The following is an 18,140-nucleotide window of genomic DNA, read 5'->3' on the forward strand; positions in this document are numbered from 1 at the left end:
TAACGACTAAGATCTGAGTTACTGTTGCTTTCCTATCTGCTCGAAGCAGCCTGACCATTTTCCTCTGACATCAGCAAGGCATTTTCACTCTGAGAACTGCCACTGTATAAATTTTCTTTTTCAGGCCATCCTCTGTAAACCCTAGAGATGGTCTGTGGGAAAATTCCAGTAGATCCGTAGTTTCTGAAATACTCAGAGCAGTCTGTCTTGCACCAACAACCATGCCACATTCAAAGTTGCTTAAATCACATTGTTTCCCCTTCTGACACTTGGTTTGAACTTCAGCAGGACATCTTGACCATGCATGTGATCCTCTCATTAGAGGTTTGCTTTAAGAAGCAGATTTCATTTATTTATTTATAAAGCACATTTAATGACAACACAGAGTTGACCAAAAAAAAAAGAAGTAATAATTAAGCAGTGACATTAACATCAACAACAGGTAAGAAAATTAAAAGAAAATTAGGATAAAAAGAATTGGTAACTCTCATGTAGTATCGAAAGCCAAAGTGAAAAAATATGTTTTAAGATGGGATTTTTAAAAAGTGACAGTTGAGGCCTTTCTAATGTGGAGAGGTAGATCGTTCTACATATTCGGCGCCACAACCACAAGCGCCCGATCCCCTCTATGAACCATCCTAGACTTGTGTAAGGTAAGATGTAAATGATCACTTGATCGAAGGGCTCTAGAGGGCGTACAAAGCTCTAAAAGGTCAGACAAATAGTTTGGTGCGTGGCCATTTAGCGCTTTATAAGTCAAAAGTAAGATTTTACATTTAATTCTAAAAGTCACTGAAAGCCAATGAAGGGAAGCAATCACCGGAGTAATATGTTGGTGTCTCTTCACACGAGTCAAAAGGCGGGCGGTCAGATGAATAGTAATTTTCACCCTTATTCTCACCCTAATAAAGTAGTGGTCTCACATGTTGTTTACTGATTTTTTTTAAAAATGAGCTCCTGCTGCCCACATAACTTTCTGAAAGTGTGCTGTATTTTTTCTACCATAGTCATGGAAATGAAGCAAAAGAATGTTGATTATCTACCCTAACCCCTGATTCTGTGAGTATAGTGTAGCTCTCTCCTAGATGGTAAGAAAACACCAAAGTCCATTTGTACACATTACAGCCAGCATCAGGCCCAGAGCAGATACTGTATGTGTGTACTTGCATAATTCCCACATGGAAGTCAGGAAATACCAATGAATGAAAAAGATTTAAGATTGCAATGCAATATTGCGAAATCTGTGATTACCTCTCTGCAGATTACAAATAGTTCTATCCTGTTTGCCCAAAGCTAATTGTAAAATTAGCCACATGGAGGTGCAGATGACGAGATTGGACAAGGACCCATGTTTTTTTGTTTTTTTTTAAAGAAAAGTCACCTTCTGCAGCATGGGACATTCTAGCCAATAATGCAGCTGCATATATCCCAGCTGTATTTCTGGAATTAACAGTGAAAAAAATTAACATCCAAATAAAAGAAACAGCATCTTTTATTGAACCAATCAGACAATGTTACAGTTGAATTTGATCACTTTTCAACTTTGCTCCAACTCAAACAATACAAAAGCACCTTAAGAAGAACACCCTGTAAAGTAAAACAACGCTCAGGATATTTCCAGTCTTTTTGAACATTTATCCCTCCTCACTAACAAAAAATAGAAAAAGACATTAAGATCAATTTCTACCAGCACATTTATTAAAATCAAACATTCCATGTTCTGTGAATACTTTTTATACCCTGAATACAATACAAAATAAAGCAATACTAAATGAAGAATATGAAGATGTGAGAAGATAGGAAGGAATGCGTTTTTTATATTTAGATCATTACTGCCTGTGCAAGAGTTACGAATGCTGAGTAAGAAAACATAATCACAGAGAGTGCGTAAGACATCATTGTACAAAAAACAGTTCTAAATATACGTGCTGGGCTTCGAATTGGCACGTGCATTCAGACCTCAGACGTTTTTTCATCAAATCCCCAGGTGTCGATGCAGTTTTGGAAACAGTGAAATATTATGAGCTCAAACTACTAACAGCCTTTCAAGCAACAAACGAATGTGAACTTGTTTCCTGTCTCCTGCCTATGTTTGAATGCTTGTGTAAAACACTGCCTGGGTTCTAATGACCCCAAATTATTGATGCAAGTCTTTCAGGGGTTTTTTTTTTTGATTATTTAACTATTGCTACTATTACAACAATCTATTTTCTATTCATTTAACAATGACTAATTCTATTGATCAAAGCTTAAAAAATAATTAAGAGATAGAAATGAAATAAAACACAATATTTTAATAATGTAATGACTGTTATAAGGAAATCAAAACTAGTGGACGGATTATTGCCCAAAACCAAGCTGGTAAAATCTAAATGTTGCTCTTTGAAGTTTTCTATGACATTTCAATGTCTCTCTCTGCCTGAAGAGGCGCATCAGCCTGGGGCTCTTTACTTTTCCCAGCACCCTTCTTCTTTTTCCTACAGGAAGTAAAACGAGTATTAAAGTAATTGTAGAAAAATTGCCATTACCAGTGGGGAATGATCTTTCTTTTCGTTTAAGGCAAACAAAATTGTTCTTACTTTGACTTAAGCGTTAGGAAAACCACCGTTCCGATGATAGCAACAACGATGAGTGCAAGCAAAACTCCACAGATGATCGCTGTTAAAGAGGGTGGCAGTTTAACAATAAGGTTTGTGTAAATGGATATGGTGCTAAGTAAAAAGCTAGTGAGAAGTTGACTCATAATAGTTAAAACAATCTGTTTTTCTCACATTATGTCCTTTAAGGTTAAAGTGTGTCTACTGACCAATTGGAGTGTCTGGCTCATCCTCCTCTGCCTCATTACCATCAACTTCAAACAAAAAACAAACAAAAAACATGTTATCGCACTGCGTGTTTTTTTTAAATTAACACTGACTCATTAATTAATATTCAATAACATATTGATATATTAACATGTAACAGTGACAGTAAAAGAGAGATGTGTGTGCTCACCATGGATGCCAGCACAGGTGGAGTTGCAGCTGATAAAGTCAAAAAATCTGTTTCCATTTCCGAGGCATCCGGTCCAAAGGAATCTTTTGCATTTGTCATAAACAGAGTCATAGTAGTACCTCAGATATTTTCCATTGCATGTACCTTCCACCTTTTTAAAGTGGCAAGCTTTCCTAGCTGTGGGGAGAAAACATCATCGTCACTGATCACTGAGAGTATCCATAACAATGGCTGCTAATTAACTGATTGATTAATTATAACTGTAAGGCAAATCACCCGAGTCATTTACTTATTTTTAGGAAGATGTGCTCTTTCACCACTTGGTGGCGCATTGCAAATACTCAATAGCCCCTGTCCTTCCTACAGCTGCTTAGGACTTAAAGAAATTGCATGTGGACAAAACTGTTAAAAAAGGTTTTTGTGCTGATAATATGCGACACAATGATCATTTTTCTTTTTTCTTCTGTCAGTTTCTCTCTCAGTCAGTTACACTGAAGGAGTTGTCTGGCCTAGGCCAGGGCTAGTTTATGTTCACAAGTTCTTCAGAAGATGTTTTGTGTGTGTTTGGATTGGATTTTGCATATTAAGTTGTAAGTGGTTAGAAAACGATTTATTCAAAATGATTCTTACCATCCATAGGGTAGACATCTTCTGCATTGACTGAACAGTTTCTCAAGCACTCTCTTTCAGTTTGGAAACGGTTAGCATTTCCTCCTTCACCGTTGTACAGGAAAGGGCTGCACTGATCTTTGCTGACATCATAATACACAGCAAAGTTGAAGCTTGTTCCCTGACCCGCATCAGCAGGTAGTTGACAGAATTCTGTTGGATGAGAAAGAACATAATGTAAGAAACATTTTATATGCAAAAAAAAAATTTGAGTGGATGTTTTGGTTTTCAAATAATACACATAATATAGTATACTCTAAAATATAATGTTCAAACAGAAATGTAGCTAATGTTTAACTAACCTCATCAGCAGAGACCAACTCCCTGTTTTTATGATGGCAATAAAAAGTATCATTTATGGCACATTTTCAGCTCTCCCGCCCTTCATAGGTTTCACAGTAAGGAAGTGGTTTCAAACTTTTTATAAACATAGTTAAACTTTAATTCAATTAAATATCCATTAATTTAACCTGCTATTACCTTATGGGTGCTGAAAAGCTGCACCCTTTCCTATTCTATTACTCTGTGGTGCAGTGAGATGAAGTTGTGCGTTAGTGTCGTTTTAGCTCAGCATGTCCATAACGGTCAGGCTCAGACAAACACGATCTCAGTGCTTTGTGCAGTCGTGAAGAATATGTAAATAACATTTACAGTATGGTAAACAGCCAGAGTGAAAACAGTCATTGTTGGCATCAGTTGGAAGTCGCTACATGACTTATGTCTCGTTAGACTTGCAAAATAAATATAAACATTTTTTTTCCTATTGAACTGATTAAAATAGGTCTAAGCAACACTCTATGTGATTCCACACACTGCACCAGTGCGTGGTGCAGTTCATCCACTCATCTCAGAAAAACTGATAACAGAATCGCCATGTTAGGCTGAAAGGACTGAAGGTGAAGCTTATCTATTTGATTCAGTTTTGGTCACCAATCATGTACATATTAAAAAACTAAACAAAAAAAAACAGCAACACAAGTCTCCAGTCTTTGTGATTTTTCACTAAAGATGAGCTCAGTGAGCTGAAAGCCTGGTTGATAATGAAAAGTAAACCTCACGTATAAAAAAGCGCTCGGCTATTCTTTTTGTTTAGCAAGTTAAAGAAGAAAAAAAAGTTTTATATACCTGGAATGTTGGAATAGCCGATTTGGAAGGCTGAGAACACAATCCCCAACACCAGAAGGCCCGTCATCATGCTGCTTGCCTTTGTGCTGTCTTTCATGGAGTGAGAGAAGGTTATAAACTACAGTGGGAGTGGGTGGTCATAACTGACCTTTGGACCAGAGTTTCTCTAATGGGGACACCTTTAATCGAAACAAAGGGTAGTCATAGTGCTTTATTACATTTACTGTATAGAAGAAGTTAAAAACAGTTATTGCCACTCCTATTTTGTGTTATTGTGATCGCGTACAACACAGCAGAAACATACACATATACACTCACCGACCCTTTTTCAGGTACAGCTGTTCATGCTTGCTAACAGAAGTATCGCATTGCTGTAACTTCATGGATTTGGATATGAAGATATGGTCAAGATGACCTTCTGAATTTCAAACTGAGCATCCAAAAGTATAAGAAAGGCTCAAAGCTTCAAGAAACCAGTTTTTATATATATTGTTACAACCTGACTCAAAGGCAACATAAATATGGAGACCAACACCAGAGTTTCATAAATAAGAGGTTTTATTTGAAATTACATAATAAATAAATTAGCTAAAATAGCTGCCTGAGCTCTCCAAAGTCAGCCAGAGTCAGTTTATCCAAACCTCACTATGTGCAGTCTATTAGCAATTCATCCCAAGCAACACCGGAAGACCCTGCACTGCCACTGCAACGAGATTAGAGACTGCAGAGGGGTGAAAGCATATCTATAAAAACTGGTTTCTTGAACATTTTTTTTTTATTTCAGACTTTGGGTTAAAAAGAAAAATATATTTGTCAATATAACTTGAAACAGCAAACTATAGAGATAGATGGGTCCCTTTTAATCACAAAGTAAAAATGCTGTTTGTGGAGGTAAATAGGTCCCATTTTGTTAAAGAAGAGGTTTAGAGCAGCTGTCCCCAAAACATGGGCCATGGACTGCTACCTGTCTGTGAGTTATTTGGTACTGGGCCGCGAGAGTCGAGGCTCAGGTGTGAAATTTATGGTTTTCAGGGTTTTATCGTTTTTTATTGTTAATTTTCTAAATCATTTTTATCATTAACTTGGTTTCCCTGGGTATTTTCCCATGTGTTATTAATAAATCTTCTTTCTTTTTTTTGGTACTTGTACTGGTTTTATTTTGTTGTAATTATCTGCGACACCTTAAAGGCCGGTCCATGAAAATATTGTTGGACACAAACTAGTCCGTGGCGCAAAAAAGGTTGGGGACCGCTGGTTTAGAGTAGTCACTGTTTCCATATATTATTGTCCATATTTTGTCTTCATTAAGTCATGTTACATATTCAAATACATAAAAGTGTATGGAACTGTGTTTCTTTTGTGGAGGACGAGGAGACCCAATTCGCACAGCTATCTCCAAAGAGTTTGTTGAAGCGCTCACTCACTAAATGAAGGATGAGTTAACTCACACGATGAACTGTCATCTTTAAAAAGCGTCGTTTCCTTTTTACTCAGGATCAATAATTGCCTGAGGGAAAAGGGAGATTGAAAAGAGGGATGCTATAGAAGAGTACATCTGTGAGTCTCTGGCAGCAGCCATCATCCATCCGTCCTCTTTCTTTGGTAGGTGCAGGATTTTTCTTTGTGGCAAAAAGGATAAGACTCTTCGACCATGCATTGAGTACCATGGCATGAATGAAATTACAGTAAAGAATAAATACCCTCTTCCGATCATTAACTCTGCCTTTGAACCATTTCAGGGGGCCACTATTTTCACCAAACTCGATCTCTGCATTTGGAGGGCGACAAATGGAAAACAGCTTTCAACGCTCCTTTAGGCCACACAGTAATCCCTTTTGGACTCACTAACTACCTGCCATTTTTCAAGCTCTAGTAAACGATATACTAGGGAAATTTCGTAAATGTTTTCATCTTTGTTTATCTGGATGATATTAAAATTTTTTCCAAGTCTCCCCAAAAGTTGATTCTGTTCATCTGGACATAGCTTTTTCAGTGGGAGAAATATTTCGTCACTCATCCAAGTGACTTCTTCAGTGAACATTGAAAAGTGAACATTGGCATGCTCGAAGGAGTGACCTTTGTCCTTTAGATGCAGATGGACGGTGTTGGGGACTAACGGAATACATGTACCGCCGTTACGTATTTAAAATACAAAATATGAGTATAATAGATACAAAATATGTATTCCGTTACAGTTACCGTTTAAAAAGGTGGTATTCAGAATACAGTTACTTTGTTGAAATGAATGGATTACACAGCAGTATTTTCCTGTGCCCTCTGTATTTTTAACAAAACACGCATTAAGAGGCTCTAATGCCTGTGTCTCAATCTCGCGGGCCATGTCACCCCTACTTGCATAATGACGTGAAGAAATATTTTTTAAAATTATTCACAAAAATGATTTAATATGAAGGCAATAGGCAGAGTGTTACAGGCATAGCCCTAAAGAATGTAGCGTCATGGGCAGTGTAGTCCGTGGTGCAGGGAGAATGGACTGCCATACCTGTTATGTGTCTGTAAACGCGAGGGAAGGAGAAAAATAGTCGAAAAATACGAGTTGTCACCGAGCAGAAACGGGAGCTGGAAGCATGTAAATACAATAACCACTGCAGCCAGAAAGAGTGCCTGACGAGCCAAGTTGTAAGTAAGCTATTAAGACTCGACCGTGTTCGTGTTTTCCTCCGAAACAATAAGCTCCGTTGGAGCAGCCTTTCAACGCCTCTCTCTGTCCCTCGCTAGCAAAGTTAACCCAGACAACAAAGTAAAGCTAGTTTTCGGCTACAAGCCCAACACGGAACCCGACGTTTTAGCCAGAGGCCCCTTTACGGATTTATGCCTTTACGGTTTGGAGCCGCAGACCTGTTTCATATATGCGCGGAATAGTTTTCTATACGAGATCACTGCAAAAAGTGCCTTACCTAATGTCCACCCTACTGTTACTTATTTTATATTAAGATTTAAAAATCTAGTTGGTATTCCTATGGTTAATAACCAGCAATAGTACATTTGTGTAGTTGTAAAAAGCATAATAATATATTAAGTAATCCAAAGTATTCAGAATACGTTACTCTCATTGAGTAATGTAACGGAATACGTTACAAAATACATTTTTGGGCATGTATTCTGTAATCTGTAGAGGAATACATTTTAAAAGTAACGTTCACTGCAGATAGTTTGAAAGAGGAGTGAAAGAAGCCATCTATGTCCACCTTGAACGACCATCTTTGAACAGAGGCGGTGGCTTACGACACCAACTGTCTGCCATCTATAATCCAGTTTTGAGATCCCTTCCCAGACGCTTTAACGCCCACTCACATCCTGGGCCTTCTGACCTCAGGAAATCACGTGATAGGGTGGGGCTCGGTTTCACAATGAGGTCACCTGAAACCTTGGCTAATTGTGACCTACACCCGTGGTGACACCTTGGCTCGTGTGATTAGGTAGAGGATCATTAGGGGGTCAATTGTTCCTCTGGAGGGGACACTCCTATAGGGCAAAAATCTGGGACTCTCCACCATTTGACCTTAGAACTGAAGAAGCTTCTCAGACGAGAGGTGGGACGTCTTCAAGCTACTTAAAGTCCAGACGCTTTTCTTTCCAAACTCCTTAGACTATGATGACCTGGATGACTGAGAACCTTCACAGACATATGTAAATACCATTTCCAAGGGATTAAATGTGCAGTAAATACCAATGGTCAAAATGGAAGACAGTCATTATTCACTTGCAAGTCATAATATGAACATGAAGTCAGTAAAAACCAATTATAACCAAAATAACAATTTCAGGAGTTCAGACGCAAGCTTAAACATAACCCTGACAGAAAACAACGAGAAGACATCAAGCTATGTGCTAATAACCTGGCCCGTTATGAAAAGTAAAATGAAAAACTTTTTATGTACCTAGAATGTCTTAATGTCAGATTTTGAAAGCTGAAAAGACAAACCTCCAAAACAGAAGGTGCTTCATCTTGCTCCTTGTCTTTGCGATATCTATCTATCTATCTATCTATCTATCTATCTATCTATCTATCTATCTATCTATCTATCTATCTATCTATCTATCTATCTATCTATCTATCTATCTATCTATCTATCTATCTATCTATCTAAGTGAGAGTGGGTGATCAGTATTGACCTTCTATAGCACAGTGACATCTTCCAAAGGTAATGGCAGAGCTATAGCTTTATTACCTTTATTGTATAAAGTGGGTGTTTATATATGATAATCTTTGATGTAAGGTGTGATGGGGCGTGGTCTGCGGTGCCACTGCAGGAGCGATGGACCCACCTGCATGGCATCTGCAATCATGCCTTGCCGGCTTGAAAATCTGCACTGGGTCCTGAGGGTTGCGTTGTTGTTGATGTGAGTCGGGCTGTGAGCTGGAAGGCTGCAGCCGACTGAGTGTGTTTGTAGCAGCCACCGGAGTTAATAAAAGATGCTGTAAAACATGTTCATAAAAACGTCATCGTGTCTGCTGTGGTATGTTTACCGAAGGCTTTAAAAAGAAGGTCATCCAACTATTTTCCTCTTCTTATGCAATTCAGGGTCGTGGGGGGAGCTAGAGGCTATGCTATCTGTCATAAGGTGAGAGAAAGGCAACACCCTGAGTAGGTCGCCAGTCCATGGCAGGGCTAACGCATAGAGACAAATTCCATTCATTTTTACATTTGCACCTAGAGTCAATTTAGAATGACCAATTAACCTAAAACCCATGCATATCTTTGAAATGGGGGAGGAATTCAGAGTAGCCAGAGAGAGCTGACAGACATGGGGAGAACATGCAAACACCACACAGAAGAGCACAAGACGGGATTCAAATCCAGGACCTTCTTTCTTTGAAGTAACCGCTGCATTAACCAAAAGAAAATCATATCTGGATTATCTTGAAACAGCAATTTATAGAGATAGATATTCTTTAATCAGGAAATAAGAATGGCGCTGGTGATAGCAGACAGGAGGTGGTTGAGAGTAGCCACTGTAAGCGTCATGGCAACCTTTGTGCTGCCCTCTCATTTAAGCCAGATTGCATTTTGATGCTGTCACATTACTCACACCTGTTTAAAGAAAACAAATGCATGATGATGATGAGTATGAATACCCCATATCTAGTATTTGTAATAAATTAGAAAATCTCCTGTCTCAGGTGATGCTGAAAAACTAGTTCATGCATTTATTGCTTCTAGGCTAGACTCCTAAAAACTTTAAAGGCCTTTAGCTGACCTGAAATGCTGCAACAAGACTAAAGGGTGGAAATAGAGAGCACATATTTCTCCTATATTGGCTTCTTTTCATTACTTCCCTGTCAAATCCAGAATCCTTCTCACCACTTACAAGGTCTTAAATAATCAGGCTCCATCTTCTCTTAAAAACCTCACAGTAACATCCCAAAAAGAGTACTGCAGATTTACTTTTGGTTTCTGGGATATTTAAAAGTAGAATGGGAGTTCAGAGCCTTTGGCTTTGAGGCCCTTCTTCTGTGGATCCAGTTTGGATTCAGGAGACAGACATTAAGGGCAGACATTTCAAGATTAGGCCCAAAATTTTATTTTTGGTAGCGCACATAATTAGAACTGGATTGGGTGACCCTGAATCCTCCCGTATTTATGCTGCAGTTGGTATAGGCTGCTGGGGGGGCCTTCCCATAATGCCCTGAGCGTTCCTTCTTCACTCACTATGTGTTTACACATCAATATGCATTCAATCATTAGTTATTATTAATCTCTGGCTCTTTTCCAAAGTGTGCCTTTGTTCTGTCTTGTCTTTAAGTAAAAAAGCACCTTAAAAAGAAGGCTTGGTAATACACGAAGAACAACACTGAGAATATTTCCTGCAGTGGATAATAAACAGTAGATGGCAATTAACATATTTTATGAACCTTTAGGACTGTTAAAAAGGCACTGAATACTGAGAATGCATTTTATGCAGCTAGTACAATACTCAAGCAACATAACATTATATTGTAAGATTTATGAATATCTAGCAAGAAAACAGAGTCAAAAGGCATCACAGTGCAAAAACAGGTTTAAACATATCTGGTGTTTTTTAATTGGCACATGCATTCAGATTTAGTTCAGTTTTCAAGAAAACACTAGCTGATAATGCTGTTATATTTAAATAATTATAAGACCACAATACTAAAAGACCTTCAGGCAATTGTGCACAAGTGAATAAGTATGAGAACCTAAAATTACACGTTTAGGTTCTCATACTAAGAAAACCTAAAAGTTTGCTGTTGTTGTTGAGTGTTTTTCCCTCTTTTCCTGCTTCTGAGTGACAGGTGTCCAGAACTGCTGAAACACAACTCATAACACGTGAAATTACTTTCTGTATCTGACCAACAGTTTAAAAAAGACAAAATTTTAAGTTTGTTATAACACAAGGCAAGAAAAAAATTGTCAATATGAAAAGTAGTTATTAAAAAGTGCTCAGAAAAACAATAGAATAAAAAAATCATTACTTTACATTTGTAATGTTGATTACAGTTTTTCTCAGTCGCTTTGGTGCATTTCTCACAACAGAATTGAACTCTCCACCACTACTAAGGCACTTCTCAAAACAATTAGTGCAAACTGCAAAACATGGTGGATAACTTGCAAAAGTGAGTCACTCCATCAAAAAGAAAAGTCAGGTGTCCAAAATAAGTTGTCAATGCATCAACAACAAATCCCTTGAGCAAAACAGACAATACATTCATCAAAAGCAAGTACTGATACCAAACAAAGTGTCAGGGCTGTCACAATTACAAGTCATTAGACCAGCACCTTTGGTCACAAAATCACATGGTCTGAACATGTTCCCATTGTGACGGATGTCTTTGTAGGTGCTTCCCAATGACATGTCAAGTCCGGACCGCATGCATGGCATGTTGAAAACCATAAATTGTAAAGGACAATCAAGACACTCCATATGCACTCTTGATAATATTTAATTGAAACTGTTCACAGCATTGTGCAAACTGGGGAAATACAGTAAATCAAACATTTTACAGCAAACAAACTCACCTAGACAGTAAACCTCACTGCAGTAGTTACGACTCAAAAAAAACAAACTGAAAAACAGACACTGCTGCATATCAATCATTGATATCTAGACGCTCCCGTCTGTCTGCCCACATATTTGCATCAACATCACAGCGTATGTCAGCTCTATCGATGCATCGGGGAAAGTATCTTCTGGAGTGTCGAATCCACCCTCTGCAGGACTCTGCTGTGATGTCATCACAAGCTGCATCCATAGCTGCTAGCAGGGTCATTTGGGTATGTGGATGCCTGTCATATACCTTCCACCTCCAGGAAGAGAAAAACTCCTCAATTGGATTCAGGAATGGACTGTAAGGAGGAAGAAACTCCATAAGCATCCTGTCGTGTGCTGCAAACCACTGCCTGACTACAGCAGAGTGATGGAAGCTTACATTATCCCAAACCACTACATACATTGTCCGATTGTCACCAGGATCATCCCTTCCATTTTGTGGGATCAGGTCCCTATGAAGAGCATCCAGAAAAGCCAACAGGTGTTGTGAATTGTATGCACCAATACGAGGAATATGGGTGTGAACACCATTCTCTGAGATTGCGGCACACATTGTAATATTCCCTCCTCGTTGGCCTGGGACATCAATGGTGGCTCTTTCTCCAATGTGATTCCGTCCACGCCGTCTGCCTTTTGCGAGATTGAATCCCGCTTCGTCAAGATATACAAACATGTGCAGGGGTTCCCTGGCCTCCAACTCCAGGATATGCTTTACAAAGGATGAGAATCAGACAGGTCTGTAATGGTGCATTTGGCAGAACAGATTGTACAGTTGGAATTGTACATAGGATTACAGTAACATGCATAAATGTAGGTTGAGTACATGGCCTAAACTGTTACAGTGAACAGAGGTACATATGCGAACATGTGTTACCTGTACATACTGGTGACGGAGCTCCTTCACTCGATCACTGTTCCGTTCAAATGGCACTCTGTACAATTGCTTCATGGACATTTCATTCCGTCTGAGGACTCTGTCTATGGTGGAAATTGATATTGACTGAATATTTCCGAAGATGGTGTCATCGTTTACGACAGTTCTTTGTATTTCTCTCAGTCTCAAAGCGTTGTTTGCAGCCACCATTGCACAAATTCTTTCCTCTTGCTGCGGAGTCATAAGTGGACCTCTTCCACCTCCTCTAGGTTGTCTGGCAGTCCTTTTTGAGATGCAGATGGGAAAACACACACATGTAAGCGCAAACATGCTTACAGTGATTGTCACAGGACTATCATTCAAAACTCCTTTCTTTACAGCATTACTGTATTGTACCACAGCACACTATGCCACACCTGGGCCAAGTCTGCGCTTCAGTTACAGTACGTCTATGTGTAAGGATCTGTAAGGTCATGTCCTAATGCAAGTCTCCTGTATGACTATGAAAGTGCAGAGCAAATTAGTTTGTGCTGCATACTGTAACTAGATTACGGTGTGCTCACCTGTTTTCCCGACGAAATGTCTGGATGATAGAACTTACAGTAGTTCTCCCAACATTTGGCTGCACCCTTCGACCAGCCTCGGCCATTGTGAGGCCATGGTTTATCACATGATCCACAAGTGTTGCCCTGATTTCGTCAGGAACGTGTCTATGTGGTTGGCCTCTTCTCACCCGGTTTTGTCCTCGTCCTCCACCGATCCTCACTCCTCTTCCACGAGGCTGACGTTCCATGTTCTGCTGTTTTGTAGATTCAGTATGCACCTCATGCCAATCCTGTCTGTTGGTTTACATTACAGTATATATGTACTTGTGGAGTGGGGGATGCTGTGCCGCGGTTCACCTGTGACTGGGTAGGAGAGGCTTTTCATTGGTTGCAAGTAGGAGTGACACACACCAATTTTCATTAGTGTGAGATAAGGTTCACCTGAGACATGTAGTTTATGGAGATTTTCATGGGAACTCCTCCAAAATAGGGTTTTCAAAATGGGTGTATGAATCGTTTGACAAGCTGTTCAGCAATTTTGAGTGCACTGACACAAGCAATGCAATGAAGACTATTAGTTGTAAGGACAATGACTATTCAGCCGGTACAAGTATGAATAATTGTGACATTCATGATGAAAGAAAGGAGATAGTGATGAATAGGAAGTCAAACGTGACCATTCTTTAGATATTTGTACTCACTCAACTGCTTCATGTCCAAAGGCATTTGCCTTTGGACGCAGTGAACGTGAAACCGCCACAGGGTTGTGCCAAAACGACTACATGTTGTGGTGGTTGAACTAACTGTTGTGCAATGTTTAATTCTGTTGTGAGAAATGCACCAAAGCGACTGAGAAAAACTGTAAGTAAAATGTAAAATTGGGGATCACGTAAGACTTTTAGATACACGAGGAAGAAAAATCAAAAGTTGAACATTGAATCAGTGACCACCATGATATTATTTGATGGAGTCAAATGTTGTCCTGAATTATCCAGTCAAGTAAGGGCCTAAAGAAAAGAAAACAAAAGTTATATATAAAAAATAAATAAAAATTATTATATAAAAATAAAAATTATATAAAAAACTGCTTAAAAGTGGACAATCAAAACTCCACATAGTATAGCAATTTAAAAAAGACCTGTTTAATGATTAAAGACATTAAAGACAAAAGGTTGTTTCACCCCTCAGAATCTTCAAAAGCTGTTAAACAGTACATATATTTATGTTGGCAACCAGGTTGGACTAAAGCAAACGTATTCTACATTGTCTCTTTTTAAATAAGAGTGTGATCTACTGACCAGTCGGAGTATCCACCTCATCCTCCTCAAGACCATCTAAAATCCAAAACAGTTCATGTCAGTCTTGATGCATGCTCCATCATCTACATAAGGACATCGAAAAAACATTGATTCTGTTTATTTGGACGTAGCATTTTCGAAATGTTTCTCCCACTGAAAACGTTACTTCCAGATGAACAGAATCAACTTTTTGGGAGTTCAGGTCAGTATGTATAAACACATATCACTGTGTTGTTTTGGACAGAATTATCACTGACTAATTCGTTTTTACAACATGTAATGATTTATTGATATATGAACATGTGTTAATATCCGAAACTGTATAGAAAAAAAGAGAGCACATCATGCTTACACTTGACACCTGATCAGGTGGAGTTGCAGCTGTTGTAGTCGTGAAATCTGTTTCCATTTCCAACGCATCCGGTCCAAATGAATTCTTTGCATTTTTTATCACTGGAATCATAGTAGTACTTCACACAGTTGCCATTGCATCCACCTTCAGCTCTTTTTAGGAGGCAAGCTTTAGATGCTGTTCAGAGAAAATAATAATGATAATAATAATGGATTGGATTTATATAGCGCTTTTCAAGGCACCCAAAGCGCTTTACAATGCCACTATTCATTCACTCTCACATTCACACACTGGTGGAGGCAAGCTACGGTTGTAGCCACAGCTGCCCTGGGGCAGACTGACAGAAGCGAGGCTGCCATATCGCACCATCGGCCCCTCTGGCCAACACCAGTAGGCGGTAGGGTAAAGTGTCTTGCCCAAGGACACAACGACCAGGACAGAGAGCCCGGGGATCGAACCGGTGACCTTCCGGTTACAGATACGCTTCCCAACCCCCTGAGTGCTCGTCGTCATCATCATCATCATCCTCAAAATAGGCATAACATTTGTTTTGGTTGTTTTAGCATTTTTAATTGTCATTATATTAAAGGTTTTTATCAGAGGTAAAATTTAAACACAAATATTTTAAATACTAACACAACATGTTTGAAGGCATTCGACTTTCAGACATGTAGACATCTTAAGCCTCAGTAAACATTTACCAAAGCCTCAGGCATGCTGCCAGTAGATTTTACCAAACTTACAAATACTAAAAATTGATTCTCTGAGAACTTGAGAAGTTCATTTTTAGAACTTGGTGACATCTGACTGGTGCTTAGTGTGAACACTTTGTTCCTACAGCCTCTTGTGAAGTAATTATATGTAGAAATGGTTCATAGAAAAGTCTGAAAATCTTAACAAACCACAAATGTTCCTCTCTCTATATATAAGATTCTGCCTTGTCAGACAATTCATCCTCCGAAGACCTCAGATAACAAAGAAGTAGGACAATGACATATTTTTCATCTTGTCACATCTGCTTTTGGTGGTCATTAAAGATACATGACATATATTTACCATCTGAAGGTTATCAGTTAAACACAATAAATTATGCAGTTATTCTTTTGTCCTTATAAATCTTACCATCCATAGGGTAGATATTCTCTGCATTATGTGAACAGTTTCTCATGCACTCTGCTTCATTTTCAAAGCGGTTTGCATTTCCTCCTTCACCTTTATATATGTTTGATTTTTTTATAAAAAGTTTCTAAATTGCACATTTAAGAGGATTGGTCCTCAGTGTTAAGTAACAAAGAATGAGTGAATTAATCATCTATTTTAAATATTTATTATTACCAAAGTCTAGAGAAAACACATGTAACTGTCCTGTATTTTGGATAGAAGTATCACTGACTAATGGTTTTAGAACATGTAATGAGTTATTGATATGTGAACATGTGTAAATATCTGAAACTATGTGTAGACTCAACAGAGCACACTGTTCTTACCTTTGACACCTGAACAGGTGGAGTTGCAGCTGTTGTAGTCGTGAAATCTGTTTCCATTTCCAACGCATCCAGTCCAAATTAATTCTTTGCATTTTTCCTCCCTGGAATCATAGTAGTACTTCACACAGTTGCCATTGCATCCACCTTCAGCTCTTTTTAGGAGGCAAGCTTTAGACGCTCTTCAGAGAAAATTTTGTTATTATTATCAAAATAGGTATGACTGTTGTTTTTAATCTTTTGGTTTTCCATTTTGTTAACAGATTTCACCAAACTGACAAAGTCAAAGGACATTTTATCTATATTTCTTACATTTTACATAGTTTTATAAGTAAATAAAATTGTTAGTGTTTTCTCTCTTTTTTTCTTTCGTTGGTTAGTTCCTATACAGGCATTACCCAAAGTGGGGGGAAAAGAGTTAAACCACAAACCAAAACCACTGTAAGCCTACTAAGACCATTACACTGAGTTATAATATTACCAACAACCAAAGAGAAATCAGTGTACTGCTCACCTGTCAATCACGAAAAGAGAAGAAGAAAGACCTTTTTAGATACATATACTGATTGTCCATTAAAATAAATATTCTAGATACAAACAACCTTTATTTGTCACATACACAATCATACAGAGGACGATATGTAGTGAAATGCTTGTGTCCAAGCTGAGGACGTAGCTGTGCCATTCCAGGGCTTAGTTTTAGCATGGGCGGTCTAGCTAGGACCCTTACTGAATACTGGGTGGGAATCGAACTTGCAACTCCTGCTCCGGTGTGTAGTTTTATCACTATACTATCCAGATGCTGATACACTTCACTATAGAAGAAATTGTCAGAATTTAAATTCTAGCAGTTTCACTAGCAATCTTAATTTGCACTGTCACAGGACTACACACAAAGATATACACTGACATATTTGTGGAAAAAGTCTCTGACCCCTTGGGCTATTATGGCTAAAGAAGATTGACATCTCTGTGACTGATGATGGATTCAAAGATGCTTAATCCCAAGTGTACCATGCAAAATCATCACCATTTTGTATAAAATTTGAGTTCATGTTAACTGTAGAGTAAAGCATAATAATCTTGCAGGTTATCTACAATGTTTCCCTGCATGTTTGATCAGTTTGGGACAATTTGTCTGCAGTGCCAAGAAAGTTAGAAATGTTTTGAGAAGTATGCTGAAGGAATTGTAAAATCGTAATTAGTAGTCCTGCTGCTCTTTGAGCACTTGGTGGCATATGGCTATTGCACAATGTGAACACTTTGTACATGGTGTACATGACATTATATTTTGCATCTTACCATCTAAGGGTTATCAGTCAAACATAATAAATTATTCAGTTATTCTTTTGTCCTCTTACCATCCATTGGGTAGATATTCTCTGCATTGGGTGAACAGTTTCTCATGCACTCTGCTTCATTGTTGGCATTTCCTCCTTCACCTTTATATATGAAAGGACTGCACTGATCTTTGGTGGAATCATAATACCAGCGAAGTTGAAACTTGAGCCATGACCTTCATTAGGAGTTAAATGACATTTATCTGATGGAATAGAAAATATAAGACAGTCACTGCACAATACACTGTGTTTCACTTAAAATCAGTGGATGCATTGCAGAAAACAGACTAAAAGAAAATCTATCAGACTAATACATACTGATAGATTGCAGGTAAGAAATCCAAAATTATTTTTATTTTAAATGGTGGATTTCATTTCCAGTAACTTGTAACTAATCATCTGTTGTCCACATTAATCATTAAGA

General features: G+C 38.4%; 2 protein-coding genes across 2 annotated transcripts; both read right to left on the reverse strand.

The window, feature by feature from the left end:
* Positions 1-1,491: 1,491 nt before the first annotated feature.
* On the reverse strand, positions 1,492-4,877 carry LOC101473619 (thrombin inhibitor hemalin). The gene is made up of 6 exons (XM_004553110.4): positions 4,789-4,877; positions 3,625-3,816; positions 2,995-3,171; positions 2,807-2,851; positions 2,580-2,658; positions 1,492-2,477 (listed from the first exon to the last, which is right to left on the reverse strand). Exons 1-6 carry the CDS (start codon positions 4,856-4,858, stop codon positions 2,393-2,395), a joined length of 648 nt encoding a protein of 215 aa, XP_004553167.1. The 5' UTR covers positions 4,859-4,877; the 3' UTR covers positions 1,492-2,392.
* A 7,968-nt stretch (positions 4,878-12,845) lies between these two features.
* Positions 12,846-17,744, reverse strand: LOC143419750 (U-actitoxin-Avd3n-like). The gene is made up of 4 exons (XM_076887112.1): positions 17,738-17,744; positions 16,015-16,104; positions 14,907-15,069; positions 12,846-12,942 (listed from the first exon to the last, which is right to left on the reverse strand). Exons 1-4 carry the CDS (start codon positions 17,742-17,744, stop codon positions 12,846-12,848), a joined length of 357 nt encoding a protein of 118 aa, XP_076743227.1.
* Positions 17,745-18,140: the final 396 nt, after the last annotated feature.

The sequence above is a fragment of the Maylandia zebra genome, linkage group LG7 (genome assembly GCF_041146795.1).
Source record: "Maylandia zebra isolate NMK-2024a linkage group LG7, Mzebra_GT3a, whole genome shotgun sequence".
NCBI lineage: Eukaryota > Metazoa > Chordata > Actinopteri > Cichliformes > Cichlidae > Maylandia > Maylandia zebra.